This window comes from Sceloporus undulatus, chromosome 10 (genome assembly GCF_019175285.1).
Source record: "Sceloporus undulatus isolate JIND9_A2432 ecotype Alabama chromosome 10, SceUnd_v1.1, whole genome shotgun sequence".
Classification (NCBI taxonomy): domain Eukaryota; kingdom Metazoa; phylum Chordata; class Lepidosauria; order Squamata; family Phrynosomatidae; genus Sceloporus; species Sceloporus undulatus.
Genome location: NC_056531.1, coordinates 137,161 through 162,597, shown reverse-complemented (window position 1 = coordinate 162,597; position 25,437 = coordinate 137,161). Strand labels below are relative to the sequence as shown.

Sequence of the window (25,437 nt, the reverse complement as noted above, 5' to 3'; positions counted from 1 at the left end):
TCAAGTTTGCCCAGGGCTTTCCCTAGCCCCAGAAAAAGGAACTTCTCCAAGGCAGAAGCAGAGGCCACGCCCCCCAGGCCTTAGAGCCTTAGAGCCTTGAAGCCGCGTGCTTGATTAGAGGGGGCGTGACCGCGGAGTAGACAAGGAGGCGTGTCCTCGGGGAGCCACCCAATCGGCGCCCTCCCTGCCGGCCAAGCCCCCCAGGTTTTTAAGAATGACTTTCCCGGCCGTGGGAACTGGCGCTTGCTTCATTCATTGCCAAGGGCTTCCTCGATGGCGGGGCTGCGCTGGCTCTCTCTAGTCTGGCTACTCCTCCTGGTTCTCCTCCCGCGGGGCCTCCGAGGCGCCTGGATCCCCGGCCAGCCCTTCTGCCCCTTGCTTGCCCTGGACGCCCGGGGCCGATCCCGCTGGCTGAGCTTCGTGGGCCGCCGTCCCGAGGGCCCCGTCTTGGTCCAGAGCGCCTGGGACCCCGAGGGAGGCTTGCTGGCTTGCGCTTGGAGGAGCGAGCCGTCCCTGATCCGCTGGTACGAAGCCTTTTGCGGGGCTGCCGGCCTGGAAGAGACCCAGATCGGGCTTCGGCGGGCCCTCTGGGGGACGGAGCTGCGGCGGAGGATGGCTCTCTTGGAGGCAGAAGGGGACTCCTGCCTGGGAAGGGGCTCCAAGGGGGATCGGGGCCTTCCTCCAGCAGCGGAGGGGCTCCGGAGGCGCCGTCGTCGGGGCTGGACCATGCCAGGCACCCTCTGGTGCGGAGCTGGAGACTCGGCGGCGGGCGACTTCTCCCAGCTGGGTAAGGAGCAAGACTAGTAGGGCTTGGACTTCCATTCCCAGAAGCCCCAGTCAGGAGGCTCATGGTTGAGGAATGCTGGGAGCTGAAGTCTCAACAGATCTAGAGGCCCAAAGGTTGAGAGCCACTGGCTTCGAGCAAAGGGAACCTGGCCTGGGGTTGCCTTCGCCGCTAGCCGCTTCATTTATATCCTGCTTCATACTGGCCTAAGCAGTCTCTAAGAAGTGGAGTCTTGGTGGGGTTTTCAGGCTCAGTGGCCAGGTTCTAGAAGAGTTTATTCCTGACGTTTTGCCAGCATCTGTGGCTTTGGCATCTTCAGAGAATGCTGGCATGGAAAAGAGTTTGAGCTATAGTATATATATATACCCAACTCTCTTCCATGCCATCATTCTCTGAAGATATACATACTGTGTGACCCTGGGTTGGGAGGAGTGGTTTCGGTGTTAATCTGTGTGTTGTGAGAAGCCAGCCAGGGTTCAAAGCCATGCCAACGCTGCTGCCCCCTAAAGGCCAGATTGCAAAACTCAGGCTGCAGCCTCGCCTTCAGCCTCTAGGGGGCAGCAGCCGAGCTCCTCCTTGGGACTGGATTCTTAACTACAGTATTATCTAACAACTAGAGCTGGCTGCTCAGGACACACTCGCGCATTAAAGATCTCTGCGTCTGGGAATGTGCTGCTTTATTTATTTTGGAGTGCCTGAACAGAAGGGAGAATGCAAAGATCTAGCCGCGTTAGTCTGCGGAATCAGTATGTAGAGACCTTTGAGAGCAACTGAATGAAAAGAGTTGGCAGCAGGAGTGTCCCTAGGCTTCAGTCTACTTCCTCAGATACATTTGGAAGTAGACTGAAGTCTACGAAAGCTCATGCTGCCAGCTAGTGGGTGGCGGGAGTTTTTTGGATGGCACACCAGGGCACGAGAAAAGCCCCCTGCGCCTGATCCAGAAGGAGCCTTACCTGTGTTTATGTTCCCCTTCTGCACACATTAGAAACTAACTGAAGCCAGCTAGTATATCCAGCCCTGATGCCTTGGTCTCCCCTCTGATCCTGGCTCCTTCCGTTGCAGGGGTTTTCCAGGGTCCAGACGTTTGCTGTCGTGAGCATGACCAATGTGAAGCTCAGATCTCTGCCCTGGGGTACAAGTATGGGATGCGGAACTATCGTTTCCATACCATCTCTCACTGTGATTGCGATTTACGGTGAGTACAGGGCAGTGGGACTGTCTCAAGGGGGGTGTTGATTGTAACGCCGGTTCCAAACCTTGGGTGGTGGGGACTACAACTCCCATCATCCCCACAGGGGCCCTGATTGGGGTGATGGGAGTCGTCGTCACCTGTGGGAAAGTCTGCGTCTGCACTGCAGAATCGATACAGCTTGACAGTGCTTTGACCACCATGGCGCCATCCTAGGGAGCCCTGGGATCTGCAGTTTGTTGTGACTCCGGAGCTCTCTAACTCCTTTTTCCGACTTCCTTGGCAGGTTCCGGCAATGTCTGATGACTCTCAACGACACCATCTCCAACTTCATTGGGCTCAGCTTCTTCAACTTGCTGGAGGTCCCCTGTTTTGTGCTGGAGGAGAGCGAGGAGTGTGTGGAGTGGCACTGGTGGGGCGGGTGAGTGATCTGATGCCCATGGCTCTTTGGGTTCCTCTGGCACCCTCCGGGCCAGTCAGGACGTTCTTCCGAATACTGTGGAGGTGGACTCTCTTTCCCTGTACTTTTAATCCATTGCTCCCTGTCCTAGTCTCTGGAGCAGCAGAAAACAAACTTGCTCCATCTTCAGGACAGCAAAAGAATACAGGCTTCCATTTTAAAAAACATATTTTGCTAGAGAAAGATGTGGGGTGCATTTTGTTTCAGAGGGTTGGAAAAATATTGGCTGCCATCCAGACAAGCCTCCATACAGGGATGTAGCCGGGGGGGGGAATCTGGGGGTCCGGAACCCCCCCTTCCATTAGAAAAATGAATGGTGTGTGCTGCTGCGCCGCCACACTCAAGCCCCATTATAATGGTGGCACTTAGTCTGGACCCCCCCCTTCCTAAAATCCTAGCTACGTCCCTGCTCCATATGCAGAGATGTGCCACTCGGCATTACTTAACCCACCGCATGCAGAACAGCAACTTTGTGTAACACATGCCAATGATTAGGTGCCGTTCCCCAATGCACAACTGCAACATGTCGTTGCAATGCACAACACTGTTGTATGCACAACACTCACTGTCAGCAGAATACATCTGTTGCATCATGGTGAAGCCTTCTTCCTGCACATGTAGCATAGTTACACTTGTGTATGTCTCCAATGAGATGACAGCCATTGTTTTTCTGCAGGCCTTGTAGTGCCACACATGGCCTGCAGGGCACATGATTCCCACCTCTGCGGATCAAGAATATGCCCTATAACCATGCTTTGCCAGCTATCTAATGGGGAGACTGGCCTTCCCCCTGCCCAATGTGCCAGGGAGCGGTGACATATTTTTACCTCCTTTTCCTAGAAACTCAGCTGATGGCTCCAGTCCGTGGGCCATGCACATTGAGTAACACTGCTATAATATAAAATATTCCACTTGTGGATTCTCTTTGGCCTTCCTTAAAGGACTGGGGCTGAGGGCAAGTGGAATACCTTGTCATGATCGTCCTTCCCTTCCCAGGTGTAAGACGTATGGCCCAATGCCCTTGGCTCGCTTGGTGGAGCAGAGCCACTACCATCCCGTTGTAGCCCCGACTGAGCAGTCCAGCCTTGTCACCCTGCCACCTGGACCCGGAAGACATAGGGGAAAAGGCCGGAAGCACAACCGGAAGAACCGCCGGAATCGGAAACGCCTGAACCAAAAGGCCAGGGAGCGGAAGAGGCTACACCTGGAACACCCAGAAGCCCAGGTTCCTGGCACTGCTCTGATCCCTGTCCAATCTGAACCAGATTGGATCAGCTTCTCTCCAGCGGCCACAACCTCAGGACTGGTGCCTGTAAATGGTGGGACAGTAGGGCTGCCCACCCTTGGGGCGCCATTAGAACCAGGCCTGTTGAAGACAACAGCCGGCGATCAGCAGAGGAAGCACCCCAAAAGCCAGGCAACCCAGACAGAAGTAACAGGGCCTCCCAGTGAGGCTGGGCAGAAGGAGGAGGCCTCCTTGGAGGTTGGGAGACATAGCATGACCATTCTTTCTGGAAGCCAAGGTGAGTGGTGTGCCCAGGGCATGGGTATGGCTCTCTCTGGGTTTAAGAGTCCTATGAGTTCTTCTCCTTGTCCTGCCTTTAACACTGTTCTGCTTTGTGGTCTCTAGCCTCAGTGCAGAATTGTAGCTGCTACCGGCGCCTGGATCAGTGCCCTTACAGGATTGGGCCACATGAGGTCAAATACCAACTGCACAACTTGGATTCCCGCACCCTCTTTCACTGCAACTGTACCCGTCGGTGAGTGGCTGCCCCCTTCCCCAAAATCACGCCGGGTCCAGGCTGAGATGGGTGAGGAGGGCATCACTAGGGGAGTGCAAGGGGTGCAGACCCCACTGGGTGACACCCTAAGAGGCAATGACATCACTGTTCCCCATACGTCTGCCTTTGAGCAGAAATGGACTGTGGTGTTCACCTGCATCGCCGCCGCCTTGCCAGTCCCCTTCCAGGCATCTGCACTGGGTGATGCCAATGCTAGGGGTGCCACTGCTTGAACCAGGGGTACTTACCGGCCAGTTTGATTCAGTGGCCTTTTCTCGTTTCAGGCTCGCGCGGTTCCTGCGGAAGAGAAAGGGTCTCAACGAAGTTGAAGGCCAAGTGCTGTCTGACTATGTGTCCACCTCCTGTTTTGTCCTGCAGCCTCCTTTGGGATGTCGGGATGGACAAGAAGAGCAGCCCAAGTGAGTTCTAAATGGCAGGGCAGAGCAAGGCAGGGGGGCAAGAGAGAGGCGCTTCAGCTTGAAATTCATTTTGTGTGTAGGTGGTGGTGGATACTTTCAGACCTTCTCCCCTTTACGTCATGCTCTCCCATTCAAATTCTCACAGAAGAGAAGAAGGAGGTGGGGGTAAAATCTTAGCATTGGAAGGGATTCCCAAGGGTCATCTCATCCAACCCCCTTTTTGGATACATCACTCTCTCTCGTTCATGGATATTCTGAACTCTCCTTGCCAAAAAAATAAAATAATAAAAATGCATGATAGGTTTGCCTTTGCATCACCATGAGAGAGGTGCAGAGAGAGAGTTGGCCATGCCCTGCCTCTGAGGCTGAGAGAGTGTGACCCTCACAAAAGAGAAGAAGGGCAGGGGTGGGGTGCAATGGCAGGATTCTGCCATGGATAAAACCGAGCATTGGAAGGGATTCCTGTTTCAGATGGCATAAATCTAGAACAACAAAGTCTTGCAACTTTTTAAGCAAGCTTTTTTTGGCATAAACTATTGTGGATTGGATGCTTCCAGGGCTTTTTTTTTTTTTTTTTTTTTTTTTTTTTTTGGGAGGGGGAGAGCTTGAGGGCAAACCATTTGGTCCTTGGAGCAAAGATATGGCTGCCCCCCTGCTGTGACTAGAGGGTGCTGTATGGGTAGCCCAGATCTGCTCTTCACATGTCTCTCTTCTCCTCTTACAGTTGCATTGATGTTGGCAGAGCAATCCTGGTCCCTGCCCGACACCTCACCAACCAGCTGGCACACAAACATTGGGGCACCTCCCTCAAGGTGAAACGCCAGGAACGGAAACCTCCAGACAGGTCCCTCCGCCTGTTCAATAAATGTAGGCAGTTGGCACGAGCTGCCCGCCATGCTGTGCCCAGCCAAACCTAAGGGGCAGTCTTTGTCTCTCTCTGCCAGGATGCAGAAGTGCAAATCCAAGCACCCTCATGGACTGAGCATTCAATAGCCCCATGGCACAGGGCCTGGTGTCATTTGAAGGCCACTACTTTGCTGCTGTTGAACTCTTTTGCCTGTGGCATTGTCGGGAATAGCAAGACTTACTTGCTGTTTGACTGATGTGGGGGATTCCAAAGCAGAAGGCACGAATCCTACACCTGGGATTGGAAGCTGGCCTGGCCTTACAGAGCGAGGCAACTTGAAATCAGGACAGCCACCTGTCCTCAGAAAATCCATAAACTCCTCATCCTCCGTGATAGCCATGGGCATATGCCAATTGCCTATGGATGGTTCTGAATGAGGCAGGTGGGAGGATGCAGAAGGAGAGCCATGACGCTGGGGGTGTCTTACTGTCTCCATTCTCAAGGGAAGCCTTCAGCTTCTCATGCACCAAGGATTTCCCTCCAAGGGTGTATTTCAAGGGCTCCTGTCCTGCACCACTGCACATGTTGTTGGACTACAAAACTGCTGCAGTCCAATAACATCTGGAGGGCCACACATCCTGGTTTACTTCATGGGATGTCCAGATGTTACTGGCTTGCAACACCCATCAGCCCTTACCAATGGTGAAGAATGGTAGGTGTTGAAGTCCAATTTCCAAAAGCTCCTTGATTGCAAGTCTCCCTGGCCCTCTTGGGGGGCTGCTTTGCACCCCCCGGGTATGAAGAGTAGGGCAGGCACTCTGCAATTTGCCAATACAGTGGTACCCCGGGATACGAATGCGCCGCCTTACGAAATTTCCGGGTTACGAAAAAAATCTATTTAAAAAAACTGTTCCGGGTTACGAATGTTTTTTCGGGTTACGAAAAATTTTTTGGTGCTTTTCGGCGCTATTTCACACCAAATCGCGGCTTTTCCCCATTAGCGCCTATGGCTTTTTCGGCTTACGAAGCCTTTCGGGTTACGAAAGCGGCGGCGGAACGAATTATTTTCGTAACCCGGGGCACCACTGTAATTTATTATCTAAAGGGTTAGGGGTGGATTTGGGGGGGGGGGGGGGGGGGAGGTGGACCTGTTGCATTTAAAATACTGGAGCAATAAAAACTTTTTGTAGTGGGTGTGACCTGGTCTTGGAATGCTTTTGAATATATAGAAGGTGCCAGCTGTAGAAAGCCTAAGAGTGCCCTAAACATAGAGGAGGGAGAGGCGACCTCTTTGGACTCCAAATCCCAGAATCCTCAGTGGGTATATTTCCATTATGTAGGAATTATGCCTAGGTGGGTTTGACACTGCAAAAGAAGGTATAGCCTACCTCCTTGGCATAACTTAACATAGTCGCCCCCAGGCAAAGCAGTGCGAAACATCCGAATGTTACAGAGGCATCCCTCTCTCAACAAGGAGATGACACAACCTGTCGGTTCGTAGATGATTTATTGGGAAGGGAGGGGAAAGAGAGGTAGGACAGATTGCTTCAACTCTGAACTCGTCCCAGCGAAGATCATGGATCTGTCTGTGGGGGAGACCAGCCCCCGTCCTCCCCTTCCCCCCTAAAATCCCCTTGGCAGCTTTCTTCATCCCTGGTTCCAAGGCACCTTGGCTCAGGCTTGGCCTCAAGACACTCTCCCCCCACTACCACCACACACACACACACACAAAAAGCTTTCCCTTGACACCATGCTTGAAGCAGCAGCCAGAACCCATCTCAATGGGTTGTGGGACATCCGCTTCCTTCCCGCTGGGAAGAGCCGTCCTGAGAAACATAGCTGAGCCCCCCTTTGTCACAGCTGCTGCTTCGGAAGGAGCAGGCTGGCTCAGGTGCCTGCTCCTAGCCTCAAAGGATCGGGCCTCCCTGCCTCACAACATGCCAATCTCCCCCCTCCTTTTGTCGCACCGATCGGGTGACGTGATGACTTCCATAAATCAGGGTGTAGGAGGATGTCACTGCCCTGTGCCGCACCCGTACTCTGAGCTTTGATGCCGGCCAGTAAAGCAAGGCTTGGCCTAGAATCTCCTTCCGCTCTTTCCAAAAGTGGGCCCAGGACAAGACCCACACCTGCCCTGTAACCACTGGTCCTTTTTTTAAAAATGCTATCTTTTTTTACTTCTCCTCCTTAGCTCTTTGGAAGGGGAGTGTTCTTTGCCCCCATCTGTGTGCTGTGGAGCAAGAGCAGAGGGAGACCCAAAAGGAGAGGCAGCTGGAGGAGGATTTCTCAGTGCAAAAAGTCCGGAGTCAGGATTGGGAGATTGGAGGGCTCACACAGGGTTGGAAAAGGCCTGAGGGACACGGCCTTGGACTGGCGCTACCTGTCCTCCTTCGGTGCCGGATGGGGCTGATTGTCAAGTGGACAGAGGCAGGGCCCAGAAGTGGTGGCCCCTTGCCTGGTGCTTATATCACACCAGGAAGGGGGGAGAAAGAGAGAGAGACTGAGAAAGGACACACACACACACACACAGCTGAGCATGGACAGGACACCAGGAGGGAGGACACTGCAAGCGTGCGACACGGGATGGCACGACAGCGGGTTCACGCCGGCAGGCTCCCTCCCCTCAGTGTCCTGTGGCATCCCGGGTGTGGTTGCTGGGACCTTGGGGGCTTTGGGAACTTCCTTCCTGAGGGGAGGTGCTAAAGAGGGCCGCAAGCCCAGACGTTGGGCTTGTGGGGCTCATCCTCCGGGATGGCAGACCCTGGTCGGCGCTCTCTCGACGGTGGCCCATGACTTGATCAATGGTCTCCAGGCGCACGGCTGGCAGCAGGCCCAGGTTGCGGGGGTCGGCCCGGGACAAGGGGTTCTCGTCAAAGCGCCAGGCAGCCTGGAGCCGGGGACCCGCTTCGGCACTTGGGCCCGGCTCCCGTGATTTGGAGCGGTGCCGGGGACTGTCCTTGGAAAACTGGATGCTGGGGATCTCGCCCTTGAGGAAGGTGCTGCGGCGGCCCTGGGGCGAAGGGCTTCGGCTGGTGCCCTGGTCCCGGCTGGAGGACCGCAAGATCAGGCCCTGGAATTTGGCCAAGCTGGGGCTGCGGCTACGGTGGTGGTTCATCTTCCCGGGGCTTGGGCTGCGGGATTTGGGACCCAGGAGCACCAGGGTGCTGTCGTCCTCGTCGTCCGAGGTGGAGCTCGAACTGTCGGTGGGGCTGTTGCCTTGCTCCAGTGAGGGCATCAAAATCTACAGCAGGAGGGAGAAAAAAGGAGGTCAAAGAGCTGTTCAGAACAGCCATTCGGGGGTCTGGGCAGTCGTTGTACCTTTACCCCCCAAATGTTCTTTGGTGCTCACCTGGAAAGGTTCTGTCACACCAACCATGCTGCTGTAGTTGTTGCTATAGTAGCCCAAGATGTAGTCTCCTTTCCCTTTGGGCAGAGACTCTTCTGGAAACATTAACTGAAAGGATGAAAGAGAATGAATGAGAAAGAAAGAGAGAGTGGAGAAAGCAGGCCAAGTTAAGGGTGCGTGGGAGATGTGTAAGACTAAGCTAAGCTCCAGTGTCAGAGAGAGAAGCTGATGATGTTAAAAGGTTAGGGTTGCTACTACAGGCCCAAAGGTTTCTGGGCCCAAACCTGAGACCTAGGGATGGCCCCTGATGATGTTGCTAAGTGCTGCGCATGAAGTACCAACCAGAGTTGGTCACAGCTTGTCATTCAAAGACATACCCATACACAGAACTTATTTTGCTCTTTGGAAATTAAGACAGAACTCTTGGCTAAAAGGGGTGTTTCCCAATTTAAGGTGAAATGGGGACATTCTTTGGCTTCACTTAGGAGATAAGGGACATTTCATCTCGCCTACTGGCAACCCTAGTTGTTAGCTTTCTTCCCACCTCTCAGTCCCCGTACCTGGAAAACGTTGCTATCCGTGTCTTCCTGCTTGGCCCACACATAGGCAATGTAGTCCTTGTAATGCCGGAAACCCACCTGGAGAAAAGAGCAAAGAAAGGCGGAATTAGGGCAGCTCCCTCTGGGATGTATAGCCTCTCATTTCCACACAGCAATGCCACAGCATCACACCTCAACAGCCAAGTCAACAACACAAGAGCATTGCACCTCAACAGTCAAACAGTGATGCAACACCCCAACAGCACTGCAAGGGCACAGCATCCCAGAAATACAACCTCAGCATCATACTTCAACCTCTACGCAAGGGCAGACAGGCCCAGCAGTACAATATCACCATAACACATGCACACACCAATACAACCATGTAACACCCCGTGCTTACAACACCGCCGCTACAATATAAGGGCCTAATGTCACCGCAGTACAAGGCTGGCATCATGCTCCCCAAAAGTTACAGCCTGGGTATTTAGCAGGAAATGAAACAATGGCCTGTTACAGACTGCCAGAATAAAGCTGCTTCGGGTCTCTTTAGAGGTATGCTGTTTAAATGATGCATGCATCCTAAGAATCCGGAAGCTGCACCAAGTTGCCCTCCAGTGCTTAGGAATGGAGTGTGGCTTTGGCGTGACCTCCGGACTCTTAGGACCCGTGCATCATTTAAATAGCATACCTCCAAAGAGACCCGAAGCAGCTTTATTTTGGCAGTCTGTAACAGGCCACTGTCTGACTCCCCGAGGGGATGTTTCTGTCCACCAAAGTCCTGCGTTCTTGCCGAATCCACATAAAAGGAGACATACAAGGTAGGCCTTTGACAAAATTGTTAGCAACATTGTTGTAAACTGTGCTTCCTGGTCCATTTTATTATGCCAGATGGGAAGACTGCATAGGGAAAGGCCCATGGCTGTCATCCCTTACCCGATAAAGGGCAATCCAGTCCCATGAGCTGCGGTGGTATGCTGGTGAGATCCTGCACCTGATGACGGCTTGCTCTGGTTTTGTCCATTCATCAGCCACTTGAATTTCCACCAGAGGCACATCAGCTCTGGAAGCAAACTGTCCAAGAGGAAGGAAGGAAGGAAGGAAAGAAGGAAGGAAGGAAGGAAGGAGCAAATAAGAAGACCCAACTCAGTATGGAAGGGTTAATGCATTCGGTTAACTGTAAATAAACTAAAGCATAAATACCCCAAAGGCATCAATTGCAAGAAATAAGATTCCACCCAAACATTAGGAAGAATTTTGTGATGGTGAGAGCTGTTTCACAGTGGACTGGACTGCCTTAAAGGGTGAAGTCGGGAAGTTTCTAAACAAGGTTGGATGGCCACCTCTTGGGACTGCTTTCATTTCGTTCTCCTGCCTGACAAGGGATTGAACAAGATGGCTCCTGCAGTGCTTTCCAGCTCTACCATTCTACGTCCCTCTGAATATGCAGCCCAATACATGTGCACAATGCGCTTCCAGGTTTTATCCAGTGGTCCTCTCGTGGAGAAGAGGACAGATCTCTTTCTCCTGGGCCTGGTTTGCTAAATGCAACCTCTGATTTGAATCTTTCAATGGTACGGATGCAGTCCCATCTGCAGCTCCCTCTTGGGCCATGACTCACAAGCTCCGGACTCACCTGCACTGCAAAGATGGAGACCACCGGCTTGTGGTCGCTCACAGTGTATTCCATGTGGCTGCAATAGCAGAGCTGGGTCACACCCAGGACACTGCAGCTGGACCTCCCTGGATGGCTGGGCCCTGTGGAGCCCTTGATCCGCCACAGGATGCGGTCCGTCCAAGCTGGCTTCCGCTTCTTGGCGCTGGGAGCCACGCCAAAAGAAAAAAGGGAGGGGGAAGCAGAGGGGTCACCATGTTACCAACTCTCTCTGAATTGTGCTGGAGTAACCATGATGCTAAATGCACTGTAGAACAGAGGCTGAGATCCTGCAACAGGCTTATAAAATCTCTGCCTGCACCCTTATTATTAATTCTCTGTCAATCCACTTTTTAAAAGCCCCAGTTTCTCTCTTCTCCTCAGCTCCTTTCAATTGCTGTAAACTGAGTTGCAAAAGTGGTTTGCATTCAATTCAGTCAGCAGAAGGGAGAGGAGAGGGAGGGACTGACTCTTGCCCTTCCCAGGAGGCTTGGGCAAAAGCAAACAGCTACAGATTTTCCTAACTGGTGTATCCTTTTCCTCCTGAAGAATGTTATGCTGAACCAAGGTTGCCAGCAATTTTTGCCATGGGGCTCCTCTTCTTTAACTCTCTGCATCCTTACCTGGTGTCGTACACGTTTGTTCCCACGTCAAACTTGAAGGTTGGGGGGAAATTGAGGGAGCCTTCTTGGAAGCCTTTGAGGATGGGCCAGGTGTTCTTAGCAATGTTCAGCTGCATCGAAAGGAAGGGAAGAAGGGGGCCATGAGGTTGCAGTTGGGGTGAACCCCCTCTGAAGAAATCCAGCCAAGAAAAAAAATGCGATAGGGTCACCTTCAGGTTGCCCTATGTCCAAAATGACATTCAAGAACACCTCCCAGAATCCCCAAGGGCCATGCTGCCTGGGGGATTCTGGGAGCTGTAGTCCCTGAAAGGCATCTCTCCCCCCTCCCCCGGCCAAGTTGTGTCACATGTGCACACAGAGCCCTCTTACCTGGTCCTTCTCCCAGAGCTGATGAAGGATGTTGTTGTCGATGGCGTATTTCACAAAGCGGATATCCAAGCTCTCGATACGGAAGTTGAGATCCCCGAACCAAAAGACAAGGCTAGCGGGAAATATTATATAAAGGTGGGGAGTGACTGATGAGGAATTGGTCCTTAACCTATTAGTACATTATTTTACCTTTTTAGCATTTTATAGTGGGGCATTTTATCACTCATTTTTGATTGCATATGTTCTGATGCTCCACCTTTTGCTGGAAAGGGCATTATAAATAAATGTTGCATCATCATCATCATCATCAACATCAAATCAATAAAATAATGCTAGGATCCCTCAAAGTCACTTTTCCAGGTTCCATGACGCACACCGGCCAGGAAGGAAGCCCAGTGTACATACATGCGCACCAATTAAGTAGGATTGTATGTTGGAGGGAGGGAGGCAATCTGTGTGGCAAGGCCGGGCATCGGCTGAGCCCTGTCACCAAGAGGGGGAATGTAGGTCAGCGCTGGACTGGTGGCTCTCCTGCCTGGCTTCCAGCCAGCTCCCTGCTGATCCTGGATGAACCAAGTGCCTGGTGGGGTGGCAGCTGGCCAAGCAGCTCACTCAAGCCCCTAGGCTTCCCAAAGGTCAAATGCCACCGTGTGGTGCATGGCTTGTCCATGCAAGCAGGCACGTGCCTCCCCATGGAGGTTTCAAACCAGCAGAGAGAGCCCTTCTGAGCAGAGCGGCACTGCAGATCTGGACAGATGGCAGCCAAGCTCAGGGCAGCCAAAGGGAGGGATTTGCCCTCATCCTGCAGCAGCCGGTGCCCTCCCATGCCAGTGCGGGGGTGTGTTCAGGTTTTCATATGCATTTTATGACAATCTTCCAAGGCACCAGGGGGTTGGGCAGCTCATTGATAGTTGGCACTCAAAGCCAGAGCACGTTCTCATCGGATGTCTGATCAGATTGATTCCATGGGTCTACTCTAGTTGGAGCTAACAAAAGGAACTGGGCCTTTTTTTAAAAACCAAAGGTCTTGAAAAATGAAGTGGGCAGTCTTTGGGGGCTTGAAAAATGCCATGCCAACATGGCATATTGGTCTGAGCATTGGACTACAACTCTGGAGACAAGGGATCGATTCTTGGCTCTCCCCTGGGTGATCTTAGGCAAGTCACACTCTCTCAGCCACAGTGGATGGCAACGGCAAACCTCCTCTGAACCAATCTTGCCAAGAAAACCCCATGATAAGGTTGTCATAAGTTGAAAACTGACTTGAAGGCACACAACAGCAACAACAACAACAACAACATGTGCCCCCATTTCCCCCACCTCTTTGCTAGAGAGTGGCCCCAACTACGTCTCCCCGACACCAAGGACTCAGGCCCCACGCCGGATGACAGACTCACTCGTGGTCGAGGATCCCGCTGGCCGAGGGTCCCTCAAACTGCTGGAGGTGGAGGATGGTGGTGAAGTCCTCCCTGCGTTGCTCCGCCTTCTCCATGTGTGCTGGCAGGTGACAGTTGAGGAAGCACACCATGTGCCCAAAGACCGAGAGGCGCACGCTTACCCCACCCTTGTTGCCCTGCATGGGGAGGAAGGCGGCAAGTGAGTTGCAAACAAACCATATGGACCTGCCAATATCAGAAACCCCTCCAGCTCCAGGTTCAAAGGCAGCGGGAGCAAAGCAGCTCCAGCCCAAAGTTCCTTTGAAAAAGTAACTGTGTGGCCTAACTGACTGCAAAGCTCCCCAGTCACTCATTACTGCTGCCCAAAAAGAGTAACTTTGGAATTCAAGGTGGCTATGGACTGACCCAGTATCCCCCGAGTCCTGTCCTAGTGCAGTCTGTCTGGACGTCTTGTAGAAAGGGCAGGTGGTAGTACTTGGCAAAGACCATCAGGATGACCCCTTGCATCCGCACGGTGCTCACCTGGGAAGGGAAAAGGCAGTGAGGCAAAGGACGCAGGCCAGCATTGAATTCAAATCCCGAATGCCCAGACATCCAGTAGAGTAGAGGTGGGCATCATGGGTCACTCCAGATGGTACAGGACTGCAAGTCCCAACAGCCCTGGTCATTGGCGAGGAATGCTGGGAGCTTCAGTCCAACATCTGGAGGGTTGGATGACTCCTGCCCCTGCAATATCCACTGGGAGTAACTCAGTCCTTCAACTCTTGGTAGTCTTATCTGCATGAAACAGGAGCAAGGTCATATGATGCTCCCTTATGTGCTTCCATGGTGCTGAATCCTTCCACACAACAGAGTCAGCACCTTGAGAAATGGGCTGAACCTTAACAGCAACATGCAATCGAAATGCACAAGACAGAGACGCAAGAGGGGGCATCTCAGTCAGAAAAAGAGCAAACCTCCCGTTTGCATCAAACGTTCCAGAAACTGTGGTGCAGTGTTTGTGTATGTGTCTCTGTGTGTTTGACTGCAAAAATACAACAACAACCAGGGATCACATCCTACAAGGGAAAGAGAACAACATTCAGTGAAGGACAGAGACATCCTGTACCGTTTCAGTGCAGAAGCAGTGAGCCTTTGGCAATATGTATTTGCATGTGTGGGTGGGTGCGCGTTTGCAAAAAACAACAACTAGGGATCAAATCCTACAATGGAAAAAGACCAATATTCTGTGAAGGATGGAGACATCATGTACTGCTTCTGTGCATAAGCAGTGAGCCTTAGGCTGCATTGGCACTGAAGAAATAATCCGGGTTGACACCATTTTAACTTTCAGGGCTCCATACTACGGCATTCTAGGAATTGCAGTACGTTGTGGCACCAGAACCACAAGAGAAGGCCCAATAGCTCACCAAACTAGAAACCCCAGGATCCCATGGCACTTAAAAGTGGTGCCAAGGAGGATTATTTCTACAGTGAGGATGCAACCTCAGAAAGACCCATCCTGGGGACAGGGAAAGTGGAATCCAGCAGCCACAGTGCATCACCCAAATGGGGCAAAGGAGAGAGACAGAGGTTGTCCTCTACTTGGAGCACCAAACGGGATGCTCCAAGCCATGCTCAGCAGGTGCCAAGCCCCAAATGGAGAGACGGATGCCTCCCTCATCACAGCGGCCCTCAGCACCCTGATGGAGTTCTTGCATTGCCATGGCATTGCCATGGAGACGGGCGTGATGTTATCATTAGACGCCGGGCAGGTTTTCTGAGGTCATCCCAGCACACACACGTGGCATAGCCTGGCTGTGCAACTTCGCTTCGTGCAGCCTGACTTGGCCAGCTTCCCAAGAGGTAGCCATGTCTGTTGGATGCAGTACGAAAAGGAGGTGTCAAGGGATTTCGTGGCACCTTTGGGGTTTGCAATCCTTGTCCTCGTCCAGGATTACAATCTCCGAGACATGGGTACCAATGCACCCTTGCAGAGCTGGGGGATTGGACTGAATTGGGATCTAGAGACTGGTAATAAACGTCAAAGGGGCCAGTTTAGCAGAAGCTAATATTTATTGATTTCAATAAAGGCACATTTTGAAAGGCACTGAGGAAAGGAGGGTGAAGAAGGGGTATTAGCTTTCCTTTCACTCTTAGAGACTTCCCAAAGAGGCAGTTCATACCTTTTGGGCCAGATGCCTGGGGCATCGGGGCTACAGAAACGGCCTTGGCACCCCAGGGCCAGCCAGCCAAATAATGCTCATACAGCTGGAAGTTCAACCTTATAGCATCCCCATGGCCATTGGGAAGAGCCTGTGCCTTCTGACCAGCCCTTGGAACCATGCTTTTCCTCTTTGTGTCTGCAGCTTCCCTGCCAGGCCTTTTTTGACGCTTACCAGGACAAAATTAAAGGGGCTCAGCACCTCCATGAATAGTTCGCTCCACTGGTCAGTGAAGAGGGCATCTTTCAGGCGCTTGTTGATCATGGAGTTCACCTCCTGCAGCCTACAAACAGAAATCACCAGTCAGGGGTTATCTGGGAAAGAATACTCCACATATGCTCCTTTCCCGACACTTCTGCAGAAAAACACAGGCTTGTTTTGTGTGTTCTTGAGGAAAAACACACACACAACACTCAACCCCAAAATCAACTATGCCAATGCTTCCCCCAAAAGATCCGAGCTGATGCACACTCACGAGCCACATGCTTCCATGTCCCCCGCCTACGGTGAGCAGCACTCAGCCCCTTGGCATTAGCTTGCCCTGGGCTGACTCAAAAGCAAAGAGACCGGTTGTTCTGCTGGTTAAAGATCGACAAGGGAGGGGAAAAGTAGATTGCCGGCTTAAAAAGCCCTATTTGAAAGACCGGATACCTTCCCCTATGAGCCTGCCTGCGCTTTCAGATCTGCAGAAGGGGTGCTTCTGTCCCATCACCTTCATGGGCGTGGATGAGGGGAACGTGGGACAAGGCCTTCCGGGTGGCTGCTCCCTAAATTTGGAACCCCTTCCCAAAAGGAAGCTAGGATGGCTCCTTCTCTCCTGTCTTGCCATGGGCAGATGGAGATGTTTTCCTTTCCAGCCAGCCTTTGGGAATTAATGTTTAACAAGAGAAGGGCTTTTTATGGCGCTGCACTGTTTTACTGCCCATGAAACCCAGGTGCTGGAGGCAATATTTGCAGTGGAAAGAACTTGCAAAACCACCTCGGAGGGTTCCTTGCCTAAGAAAACCCTCTGAAAGTCCTATGGCTTTGCCATAGGGCAACAGGTGATGTGAAGGCACAGGCACAACCACACACCGTTTTCAATCTTTGCTTTCAAGTAAGATTTTAAATGGCTTTGACTCTGTAGTGGTTTCATGGCTTTTTGGATCTCCGTTTTGCATGTTTGTATTGATGCAGGGACTCAGTAGTGAGATAACGGCTCTCTGTGCATGCTCAGAGGACATGAGCATGTCAGCTTAGAGAGTTTCTGCATACAGTTGTATCAGGTTCATCCCTTTTTAGTGTCATGGCGCCATCAAAATACAGATTCCTGGATGCATCCCGACTGGACCACCGTCCTGTGAAACTGGACCAGGGGTGCATTCATCCCCATACCCATGTGCCACTTCCCTTACCCAATGGCGATCATGTCGGTATCGTTGGAGTCTCCCGTGTTGAGGTGCAGGAGGGAGGTTACGTCACTGGGAGGCATGGCCGTTCCAACGTTCCAGGTGACCACCGTGATGCTGCAAAGAAACAGAGGGAACCGGGCATTAAAAACCAGCAGGCATTATCCAACCAAAAACAACAGCATTCTCCTCAAAGGGCATATGTCTGAGAGCAGACACAGGTACATGTGAGCAAGTGTTCCTCCAGTTCAAAATAAAAAACCTCCTAGTTGCATGGATCAGTCATTTTATTCCCTTTGGGCCCCTAACCAGTGTGGGGCTTGGAGCAATTTCCGCAATGGAACGATTGGTACCTGACGGCGCATTCTGCCACAGTTGCAGGGCTGTGCCCAGTTTGTGGGCAGAACTGACAGACAGAAACCTGAAGGCTGCTTCACTCCCGTGGGTTACTTTTTTCCCACCTCCCACTACTCCCTTCAAGTAAACTGTCTGCCTTTGAAGAAAGGTGTGGTTGTTTTTTTTAATTCCGCAGGGCCATTCACATTTTGCCATGCCTCTGACAACTCATTACTTCTTGTTAAATTCAGAATTATTATTTTTAAATGCAAAACCAAGGGATTGGATGGGGAGAAAAGGTGACGCAATGAGGAAGAGAGCTGCCCTGCTGGCACCATGCAGGGTCAGCTTCCAGGGAACCCTGGCAAAAGCCTTGGGTGGGTTCCCCTTTGGATTATGTGGAGGGTGAGTCAAGTAAGAACCAAAGGCCGAGCGCCACTGCTCTGAAGAACGATAAAAAGAAGTCATGCCGGTCACGCAAACATTTGGGCGATCCAAAGAATTTGCCAGCTCTGGGCAAAGCACTGCAAAGTGCACTAATGGAAGCTCTGATGCAAGTGAGCCTGGATGAACCCATTCTGCAATAGCTTCAGGGCAGCTTTGCACCGAGACAACAATAATAAATAATAATAAACTCCTTCTCTTCCTTTCTCTCTTGAAAATAAATACAGTTATAGTAACTATAGTGCCAGAGTGTATCCATGAAATGGTACTTTTGCACAATCAGATATATATATATTCAGAGAGGAGGAAATTTGCCCTTCAAAGCATGGGATTGCCCCAGCAAACTGTGTTGGGAAAGTTCTGGAAGCGACCCAATTTAGGCCCAAGAAATCACTACAAAGAGCCCAAGAAAAGAATGGAACAAGTGGATACAGAGATGACAACCACTTGCAAACCCCAATTGCAAGAATCCATGCTTTTGAGACCCATTTGTGCGAACCTCAATTATTTTCAAGATGGCAACATGTCAAAAGCCAAGCAGCTGAACTGGCAAAGACAAGACGCATCTCAGTCTCACTCCCATGTCTTGGACATGCCATTCTTTTGGCCTACCCTACGGGGCCGTCGTAAGCATCAAGGTGCCAAAGCAGGCCAAGGGCTTCGGACGCTTGGCACTTGCAGGAGGATGCTATTACTATGATTAGCCATGCCTAGCTGGAGGTTTTTCTTCCTTTTTCCAAACGCTTGGCAGAAGCCCCAGAAGGGACGCCAGCTGTTGAAAGCTCACTGGCATGGCGTTTGGGCGATAAATCCCAGGACATTAGCACAGTTCGACCACGCACATAAAGCAGAGCTAGCTGGCACCTGGGGCAAGGCAAAGGCTCACTGCAGAGGTAAGGAGGCAGTGGTCTAAGGGCTGAGAAGCGGCCGCACCCGCAGCACAGGGGCGGACTGGTCCCAAGGCCAGAGTGGACAGCACCTTTGGCATTTTCTGCCCTGGGGGCATCCAGACAAACTGCCAAGGCTCCAAAAGAAAGGAAGAAAACCAGGACTGGCTGGCAGTCCACTTGTAGCTCTGAAACAGAGATTTCTTTCTTTCCTTTCCTTTCCTTTTTTTAAGGATAGACTTAAAAGCAGTGCAACTGCTTTCAATGGCCAATTGCTATTCCTGGAGGCTTCCAGGAGAGGCAAGTTGCCCTTTTTTCCGCCAGAAGATCAGGTAGGTGGAGGAATACAGAAAAAGAGTCTTGGAGGCCACATGTGGCCTCAGGGCCCCGGTTTGCCCTCTTCCAAGGCATCGTGGACCAAGACGTTTCAGTTCTCAGAAGACCCAGCCAGAATGGGCAAGGGTCAGCTGTGGGGGCAGAAGCCTGAAATCCCTGGAGGGGCAAAGGCTCGGGCTTAAGGAGAACCAGACCTGCTCCCGTCAGTTTCGGATGGCATGGCATTGTGCCACAGGGCCAACCACACTCAGTGGCACACAGTGACATCCGTGCCAACGTGATGGTGAAGGCACTCTAGGCTTTAGTGTTGCTAAACCTGTGAATGTGCTTTGGAGCTAGATTGGCACATCTTAGTAAGCACCTTTCATCCCATGGGGGCAGATTTAAACACCATGTATAGGACCTTTCGATTTTGTCTGTGGGGTTTGCGAATCAAAAACCCAGAGTAAATGCGCTGCCCCACAAATATGGAAGCTGCCAAGGACTCCCCATCTAACCAATTTACCCATTCCCCATAGTGAGCAGCTAGCATGAGATATAAACAGAAATGGCTGAAAAATTAGGCCAGAACATGACCCTTTTCATTGCAGCAGTTATTATAAGGTACATAAAAATGTAGTCTTAACAATTCTCTCTCTCTCTCTCTCTCTCTCTCTCTCTCTCAAGAGTATATTTAAAAGTTCTCTTATATAATGTGCTGGCAATCCCTTGCCATCAATTAATCACATCGCATTTATTGAAACCTACCTAGGAGTCAGTATAGATATATTTACAGCCTTGATCATTAATACAGACAAGTGTATGGCAGGGCTAAGTACCCTAAAGACACCAAATCCTGTCTGGTCTTGGAAGCTAAGCAAGATCATCCCTGATTAGGACTTGGATGGGAGATAGCCAATGAAGACCAGCTGCTGTTAGACTCTATTTCAGAGGGAGGCACTGGGCAGACCACCTCTGAGGCTTCCTTGCCTAAGAAAACCCTAAGAAATTCATGGGGTCCTCATAAGTAGATAGGGGACTTGAAGGCACAGCCTGCCAACTGGTGGCTACTATGGCAAGGGGGCAGTGAGTCCATGCCAGGCTTTCAGTGCCCATTTATAAAGGCACTGACCCCTAGGAGGGAAGAGGGAAATGACAATTAGTAATAATAATTTGTTATTATTCAAATTGCCTGGGCCCTAGAGACAAACTTTTCAGGCCAACCAGGCAATGCCGTGAGTGTTTGCCATGCCAGGGAGGGTGGGCAAGTATGCCTTTGAGTTTGAGGCTGAGCATTAAAAGGTAGCCATTGAAAGGAGGTGCGCTCCTCTCCAGCTTGTTGGGAATTCTCCTTCCTTCCACTTTCCATCCCCATCTCTCCCGCTCTTCCCTCCCAAGCGTGGCCCGCCGTTCTCCCATCCCCTCCAGTCTTCCTCACCAAAACGCATCCTCCTGCTTGTTTGGGGGCTTGCTGAGAGGTGCCAAAAACCGTTCTTTGGTGTTCCTGTTGCTGTTGCAGAGGTCCTGGGATTTGGGGGAATGCCTCACCCGGGCACAGGAGACCAGTTCCTCCGATTCGGCTTTGGAGAGCATGGAAGTTTTGGAGGGGCCCACCCTCCCGCTGGAGAGGTACTCGCTGGAGATGGCTTTGGGGAGGGAGACGGGACGGTGGGCTGAGGCCGAGCGGCTTAGGCAGATGTGGTCGCTGGACTCGGCTTTGGGGATGGTGTCCTTCAGTTCCACTGGTGCCACGATGCCTGAGGGCCCAGGGTCCAAGGTGCATAGATCTGGGCGCATGCCCCTGCTCGGCGACTGGTTGAGTTTCATAGAAGGGGAAGAGCTGGAAAGGGAAGAGCCGCCTGAGGCTGGGGAGAGCGGACGCAGTTCTACTGGAGAACGTAGATTTGGGGTGCTGTATGCTGAAGTTGCCCCAGATCCCTCAGGTGGGGTCCGGTTGATCTCCAGGGAGAGCGGTTGGCTCGGGCGGCCCAGCGTCCACTCCTCAGGCCTGGCAGGGTGGGATCCGTCCGGCGGTGGGCGAGGTTGGAAGGCCTCAAACAGGGTGTCGGACCTAGCGCCACTTGGCACAGTTCCTCCGGGATACAGGGCATGGTTGGAGCCCTCTGGCTGGAATCGCACGGTCCCATCCACGCCAAACTGGTTGGTGGCCGGAGGGAACAAGCCTGGTGCTGACAACCCTGTGAGGCTGCCCCGGGGTGACATGGGCTGGGGCCCAACAGGCGAGGTTGGGCTTTGGTCTTGGTTGCCACGATGGTTTGACTCCATCTTGGGAGAAGGAAGACAGAGAATAGACATTAGATTGTGGCAAGGAGCACAACACAACATCAGCCCAGAGCTCAACACAAACAGTGTGCTATTTGTTCTTCTTGACTCCCTCCCACTCAATTGGGGCTGCATCTTTACTGCAGACATACTCTAATTTGGCATCACTTGAACTGCCATGGTTCAACGCTATGGAATTCTGGGAACTGCAGCGTTGTGAGACACGTACCTTTCTCTGTCAGAGAGCTCTGAGGCCACAACAAACCATAAATCCTGGGATCCCATTTTGGCCTAGCCGTCACTGTATCTGCCCTTCCCCGTCGTCTCCATCCTACCCTATTCTCATCTCTTGCAACCACAGCTAGGATCACACATTTCAGGGCTCAGGGAAAAATAATGTGCTGGTCAGACTACAATTCCCAAAATCCCCACCACCACTGGTAAGGACTATAATCCCCCTCAAGAAAAAGTCCCCTTCCCAAGGCCTGTTTCCAAGCATGTGTCTCCTGCCTCTTGGATGCTAGCGGGGAGAAACTTGTGAGCCCTCCACCTCTCAGTCCTGCGTGGTCTTTCTGCGACACAAGTCCCACCGCAATGAATGGGAGCAGTGTGCAGCCATCCTGGTTTACATTCATGAGGCTTTCTGAGAAGAGGAACTCCACAGCTGATCCATGCTGGGACCAACACCTCCAAGATTCCCCCATGGCCTCCCCCTAGAACAGGAACGGTCCCCATGAGCATCACGGCTCTCTGCAGGGCCCTCCTGCCAGCTCAGTACCCGGATCCATCCCAGCTGGTAGCTTTCGAGGCCTTCGTCGGACGTATCACTTTCCATGCCCCCATGCCCAGCTTCTCCCAGGAGCTGGGGGATGGCACGGCTGCCCTTTCGCTTCTCCAACAGCCATGGAACCTTGGCACCGAAGATTCTCTCCCCTCGGAAGAAAGTGGTAGCCACTCTAAGGCTCAGAGTCAGGCTATTTTAAGGGCTTGGTCGCCCTTTAGGAGCCAATGAGAGCTCAGAGATCTTCTGGACAGGCTCTTCTCTCCATCCCATCCCCTTCCCAAGCTTGGTCAGTAGGAACAAGGGAGACAAAGGGGCCTTCTTGGTGCTTGCTCCTCCCAGACTTTGAAGGACTGTATCTCCCCATGTAGAGAGATCGTGTTGCCCCTTTGAGACTAACTGAAAGAAAGAAGTTGGCAGCAGGAGCTTTCGTAGACCTCAGTCTACTTCCTCGGATGCTTTTGGTGGAGTGCCATCTCATCTCCATATCCGATGGCTGTGTCTTTCTCCGCAAATGGCCATCCTTAAAACCGGACTTGCCACTCCATTTCCATACCCAAAAGATTTTGAATTTGAATTGACATTCTCATGCACAAATGGTCTAGATAGGTCTGTCGCTGGCTTCCACTCCACCAAAAGCAACCGAGGAAGAAGACTGAAGTCTAGGAAAGCTCATGCTGCCCATTTCTTTCTTGAGTTAGTCTCCAAGGTGCTACAAGATCTCTCTACTGATCTACAGGCTAACACAGCTATATCTTTGAATTAGATCGCCCCATATAAGCCCACTGGAGCTCTAAGATCTCCAGGGAAGGCCCTGCTCTCTGTCCCACCGCCATCTGAGGCTCTTTTGGTGGGACCATGGGAGACGACAGGGCCTTCTCGGTGGTTGCTCCTCTCCGACTTTGGCACTCACTCCCTACTTGAAGGCACGGACCTCCCCTTACAAGCCCATGAAAGTGCTGAGATCTTCAGGGGAGGCCCTTCTAAGGCCCATCTGGTAGGAAGACAAGAGGTCTTCTTGGTGGCTTCTCCCAGGTTCTAGAACTCCCTTCCTAGAGAACCCAGGATGGCTTCGTCCTTGCTCTCCTTCCATTCCACAAGTTAAAACATTTTTATGCTGTCAGTGCCTCCAGCCCAGCAAATGTCTCACGTGCCCAAGCATTTCTTGGGTTGCAACAGACTGGCACAGTTACCTCTCCCCATGCCAAGATTATATATATATATATACACACACACACACACACACACACACACACACACACACACACACACACACTTTTCCAACTCAATACACTAAAGCTTTGAACCTGTTGACCTTTTGCAAAGGCTTGACCACTCTGTTGATGGCCCTTCCCTAGAAAAGCTTGAAGCCCTGCTCAAAACTAGAACCTGCTGGTAGAAGGCAGGCGGCAGAAGCTTGCACAAGGCTAAAGCAATGCCTTCTCCCCATGTCCTGGAGCACTGGCGGAAATGGTGCAGCCCTCCAGGTCGGAAAGAACGGCAGCTCCCAACATCCCCCACCCCAGGCTCTGCTAGCAAGGGCTGCTGGGAGCTATATAGATCCAGAAGGTCGCCAAAGGTCCGTCCCCATGCCAATGCACTGCCCTTGTTGGCAGTGGGGTTTGTCGTCTCTTGACTGGAGATCCAGCACCCTCTGGTCCTCCAGGTGCAGTGCCACTGCAACTCCCAGCAGCCCTAGTCTGCAAGGCCTGGTCCTTTGGGAGTAGGGGAAGGGGAGCCAAGGCCGAGCCAAGCGTGCCCCTCTCGCCCACCCCAAATGCCCAGTGAGCCAAAGGGGCATCATGTCTTACTTTTAAAAGTAGGGGAGCAAACCTTGATGCGGAGCTCTGTCCTTTGAAAGGCTTTTTTGGACTGACTCTGGTGCCCCAGGCCTTTCCTTCTCTGGGGAAACAGTCCTGTCCTGGAAGAAGCAGGCCTGGCAAAGGGACAGAGGGCATCCTTTGCCCTTCACCATGCCTGTCTCGCCACCAGCTCGGCTGCCTGTGCCCTTCAGGTCCTCCCTCTCTTTCTCCTGCGCTGCCAGGCTGGATGTGTGCCGCTCAGAAGTGCTGATGGCGGGCAGGGATGCCAAGGACGTCCCCTCCAGCCTTCTCCTCTTCCTTCTCCGCTTCCTTGCCCGCCTGGCCTTGTGCCCCGTGCCCTCGGCCTGCCAGGTAGAAATCCTTCATGCTCCCCTCGCTTGGCCTCCTCCAGAAAAGGGACCCGAGGACTGGGCCTTGGCTCAGTAGTGCCAGCAACCATGGTGGGCATCCCAGGTGGCACTTCCACGGGCAGGGAGAAGGGCAGGGGGAAGAGCCAGGCGTGGCGAAGGGCACGAGGAGCTTAGGAGTCCCCAAGTGGGCAGCCAGAAAGGCGGGCAACCTCAATGGGGCCCTGGCTGGGGCTGCTGGGACTTGGAATCCCTGGGGGGCTCGACTGTGGCTTCAGTCCCAAGCTCTGGGCTCCAAGGGGGGGCATCCTCCAGGTGCAGGGCGACTGCAACTCCCAGCAGCCCTGGTCCGAGGAGGCAAGGGCAAGTCCTGTGCTGGGAGTCGCAGTACCCCCCCCAGGGCTCCTCCAGGTGCTGGGAGCTGCAGTGGAGAGGGCAAGGGGGAGGATGGCAGGGACCCCCCTGAGCCCTCCTGCCCCCCTTCTGCCCCGGATCCTCTCCCCAAAGAGGGAAAGGGGTCTGCAGCCTTGCGCCGCTCACCTGCCGCCGGCCCTGGCTGCTCCCTGGGGGCCCTCCGGCCACAGCTCTCCGCCGGAGCCCTCCTCCTCCTCCGCCGGGGCTGGCCATCCTCCTCCTCCTCCTCTTCCTCCTCGACCGGCTCCAGCCTCCTGCCTGCCGTGCCTTGCAGCCGGGGCCTTCCTTGCCTTGCCTTGCCTTGCTTTGCCTTCAACGCAAGGGCCAGCCCTCCGCCAGCTCCCGCTCCTCCTCCTCCGCCACCGCCGCCGCCGCCTCCTCCTTCCTCGCCATCGATCCCTTCTTGCTTGCCTCGCAAAGCAAGGCTCTAGTCCTCAGGAAGCCCAGCCCCCCCTCCTCCGCCTCCCTTTCCTTTCACTTGGGGCCTGGCCTTCCTTGCAAAGCAAGGACCCAACCCTCAGGAAGTCCTAGGCTTCTCCTCCTCTCCTTCTCCTTCTCCTTCTCCTCCTTCCTTTCCATTCATTTAGCTCCTTTCCTTTCTTTCAAAGCAAGGCTCTAGTCCTCAGGAAGCCCAGCCCCCCCTCCTCCGCCTCCCTTCACTTGGGGCCTGGCCTTCCTTGCAAAGCAAGGACCCAACCCTCAGGAAGTCCTAGGCTTCTCCTCCTCTCCTTCTCCTTCTCCTTCTCCTCCTTCCTTTCCATTCATTTAGCTCCTTTCCTTTCTTTCAAAGCAAGGCTCTAGTCCTCA

General features: G+C 52.7%; 2 protein-coding genes across 4 annotated transcripts; one reads left to right on the top strand and one right to left on the bottom strand.

The window, feature by feature from the left end:
* Positions 1 to 192: 192 nt before the first annotated feature.
* On the top strand, positions 193 to 6,426 carry PLA2G3 (phospholipase A2 group III). The gene is made up of 7 exons (XM_042442134.1): positions 193 to 787; positions 1,847 to 1,979; positions 2,260 to 2,394; positions 3,430 to 3,956; positions 4,064 to 4,193; positions 4,499 to 4,633; positions 5,358 to 6,426. The coding sequence occupies exons 1-7, from the start codon at positions 274 to 276 to the stop codon at positions 5,548 to 5,550; spliced, it is 1,767 nt and encodes a 588-aa protein (XP_042298068.1). The 5' UTR covers positions 193 to 273; the 3' UTR covers positions 5,551 to 6,426.
* A 613-nt stretch (positions 6,427 to 7,039) lies between these two features.
* Positions 7,040 to 24,874, bottom strand: INPP5J (inositol polyphosphate-5-phosphatase J). 3 transcript variants are annotated; one of them, XM_042441376.1, is made up of 13 exons: positions 24,757 to 24,874; positions 20,421 to 21,268; positions 17,007 to 17,117; positions 15,787 to 15,895; positions 13,814 to 13,930; positions 13,409 to 13,584; positions 12,012 to 12,123; positions 11,643 to 11,752; positions 11,002 to 11,185; positions 10,302 to 10,439; positions 9,387 to 9,464; positions 8,830 to 8,934; positions 7,040 to 8,721 (listed from the first exon to the last, which is right to left on the bottom strand). In XM_042441376.1, exons 1-13 carry the CDS (start codon positions 24,841 to 24,843, stop codon positions 8,104 to 8,106), a joined length of 2,793 nt encoding a protein of 930 aa, XP_042297310.1. In that variant the 5' UTR covers positions 24,844 to 24,874; the 3' UTR covers positions 7,040 to 8,103. The 3 variants fall into 3 exon arrangements, with proteins under 3 accessions (XP_042297310.1, XP_042297312.1, XP_042297311.1); XM_042441378.1 differs by lacking the exon at positions 24,757 to 24,874 and adding an exon at positions 23,880 to 24,004; XM_042441377.1 differs by lacking the exon at positions 24,757 to 24,874 and adding an exon at positions 22,044 to 22,152.
* Between the last annotated feature and the right edge of the window lie 563 nt (positions 24,875 to 25,437).

Bases quoted from the DNA above. Each gene is read 5' to 3' on its own strand.
- PLA2G3 (XM_042442134.1), top strand. From the start codon at position 274: ATGGCGGGGCTGCGCTGGCTCTCTCTAGTCTGGCTACTCCTCCTGGTT. The intron at 1,980-2,259 runs GTGAGTACAGGG...CTTCCTTGGCAG, and splicing joins CACTGTGATTGCGATTTACG to GTTCCGGCAATGTCTGATGA. The intron at 4,194-4,498 runs GTGAGTGGCTGC...TTCTCGTTTCAG, and splicing joins CACTGCAACTGTACCCGTCG to GCTCGCGCGGTTCCTGCGGA.
- INPP5J (XM_042441376.1), bottom strand. From the start codon at position 24,843: ATGGCCAGCCCCGGCGGAGGAGGAGGAGGGCTCCGGCGGAGAGCTGTG. The intron at 21,269-24,756 runs GTGAGCGGCGCA...CCTTCTCCCAAG, and splicing joins GCAGCCAGGGCCGGCGGCAG to ATGGAGTCAAACCATCGTGG. The intron at 13,585-13,813 runs GTCAGTCCATAG...CTCCCCATGCAG, and splicing joins CAGGACTCGGGGGATACTGG to GGCAACAAGGGTGGGGTAAG.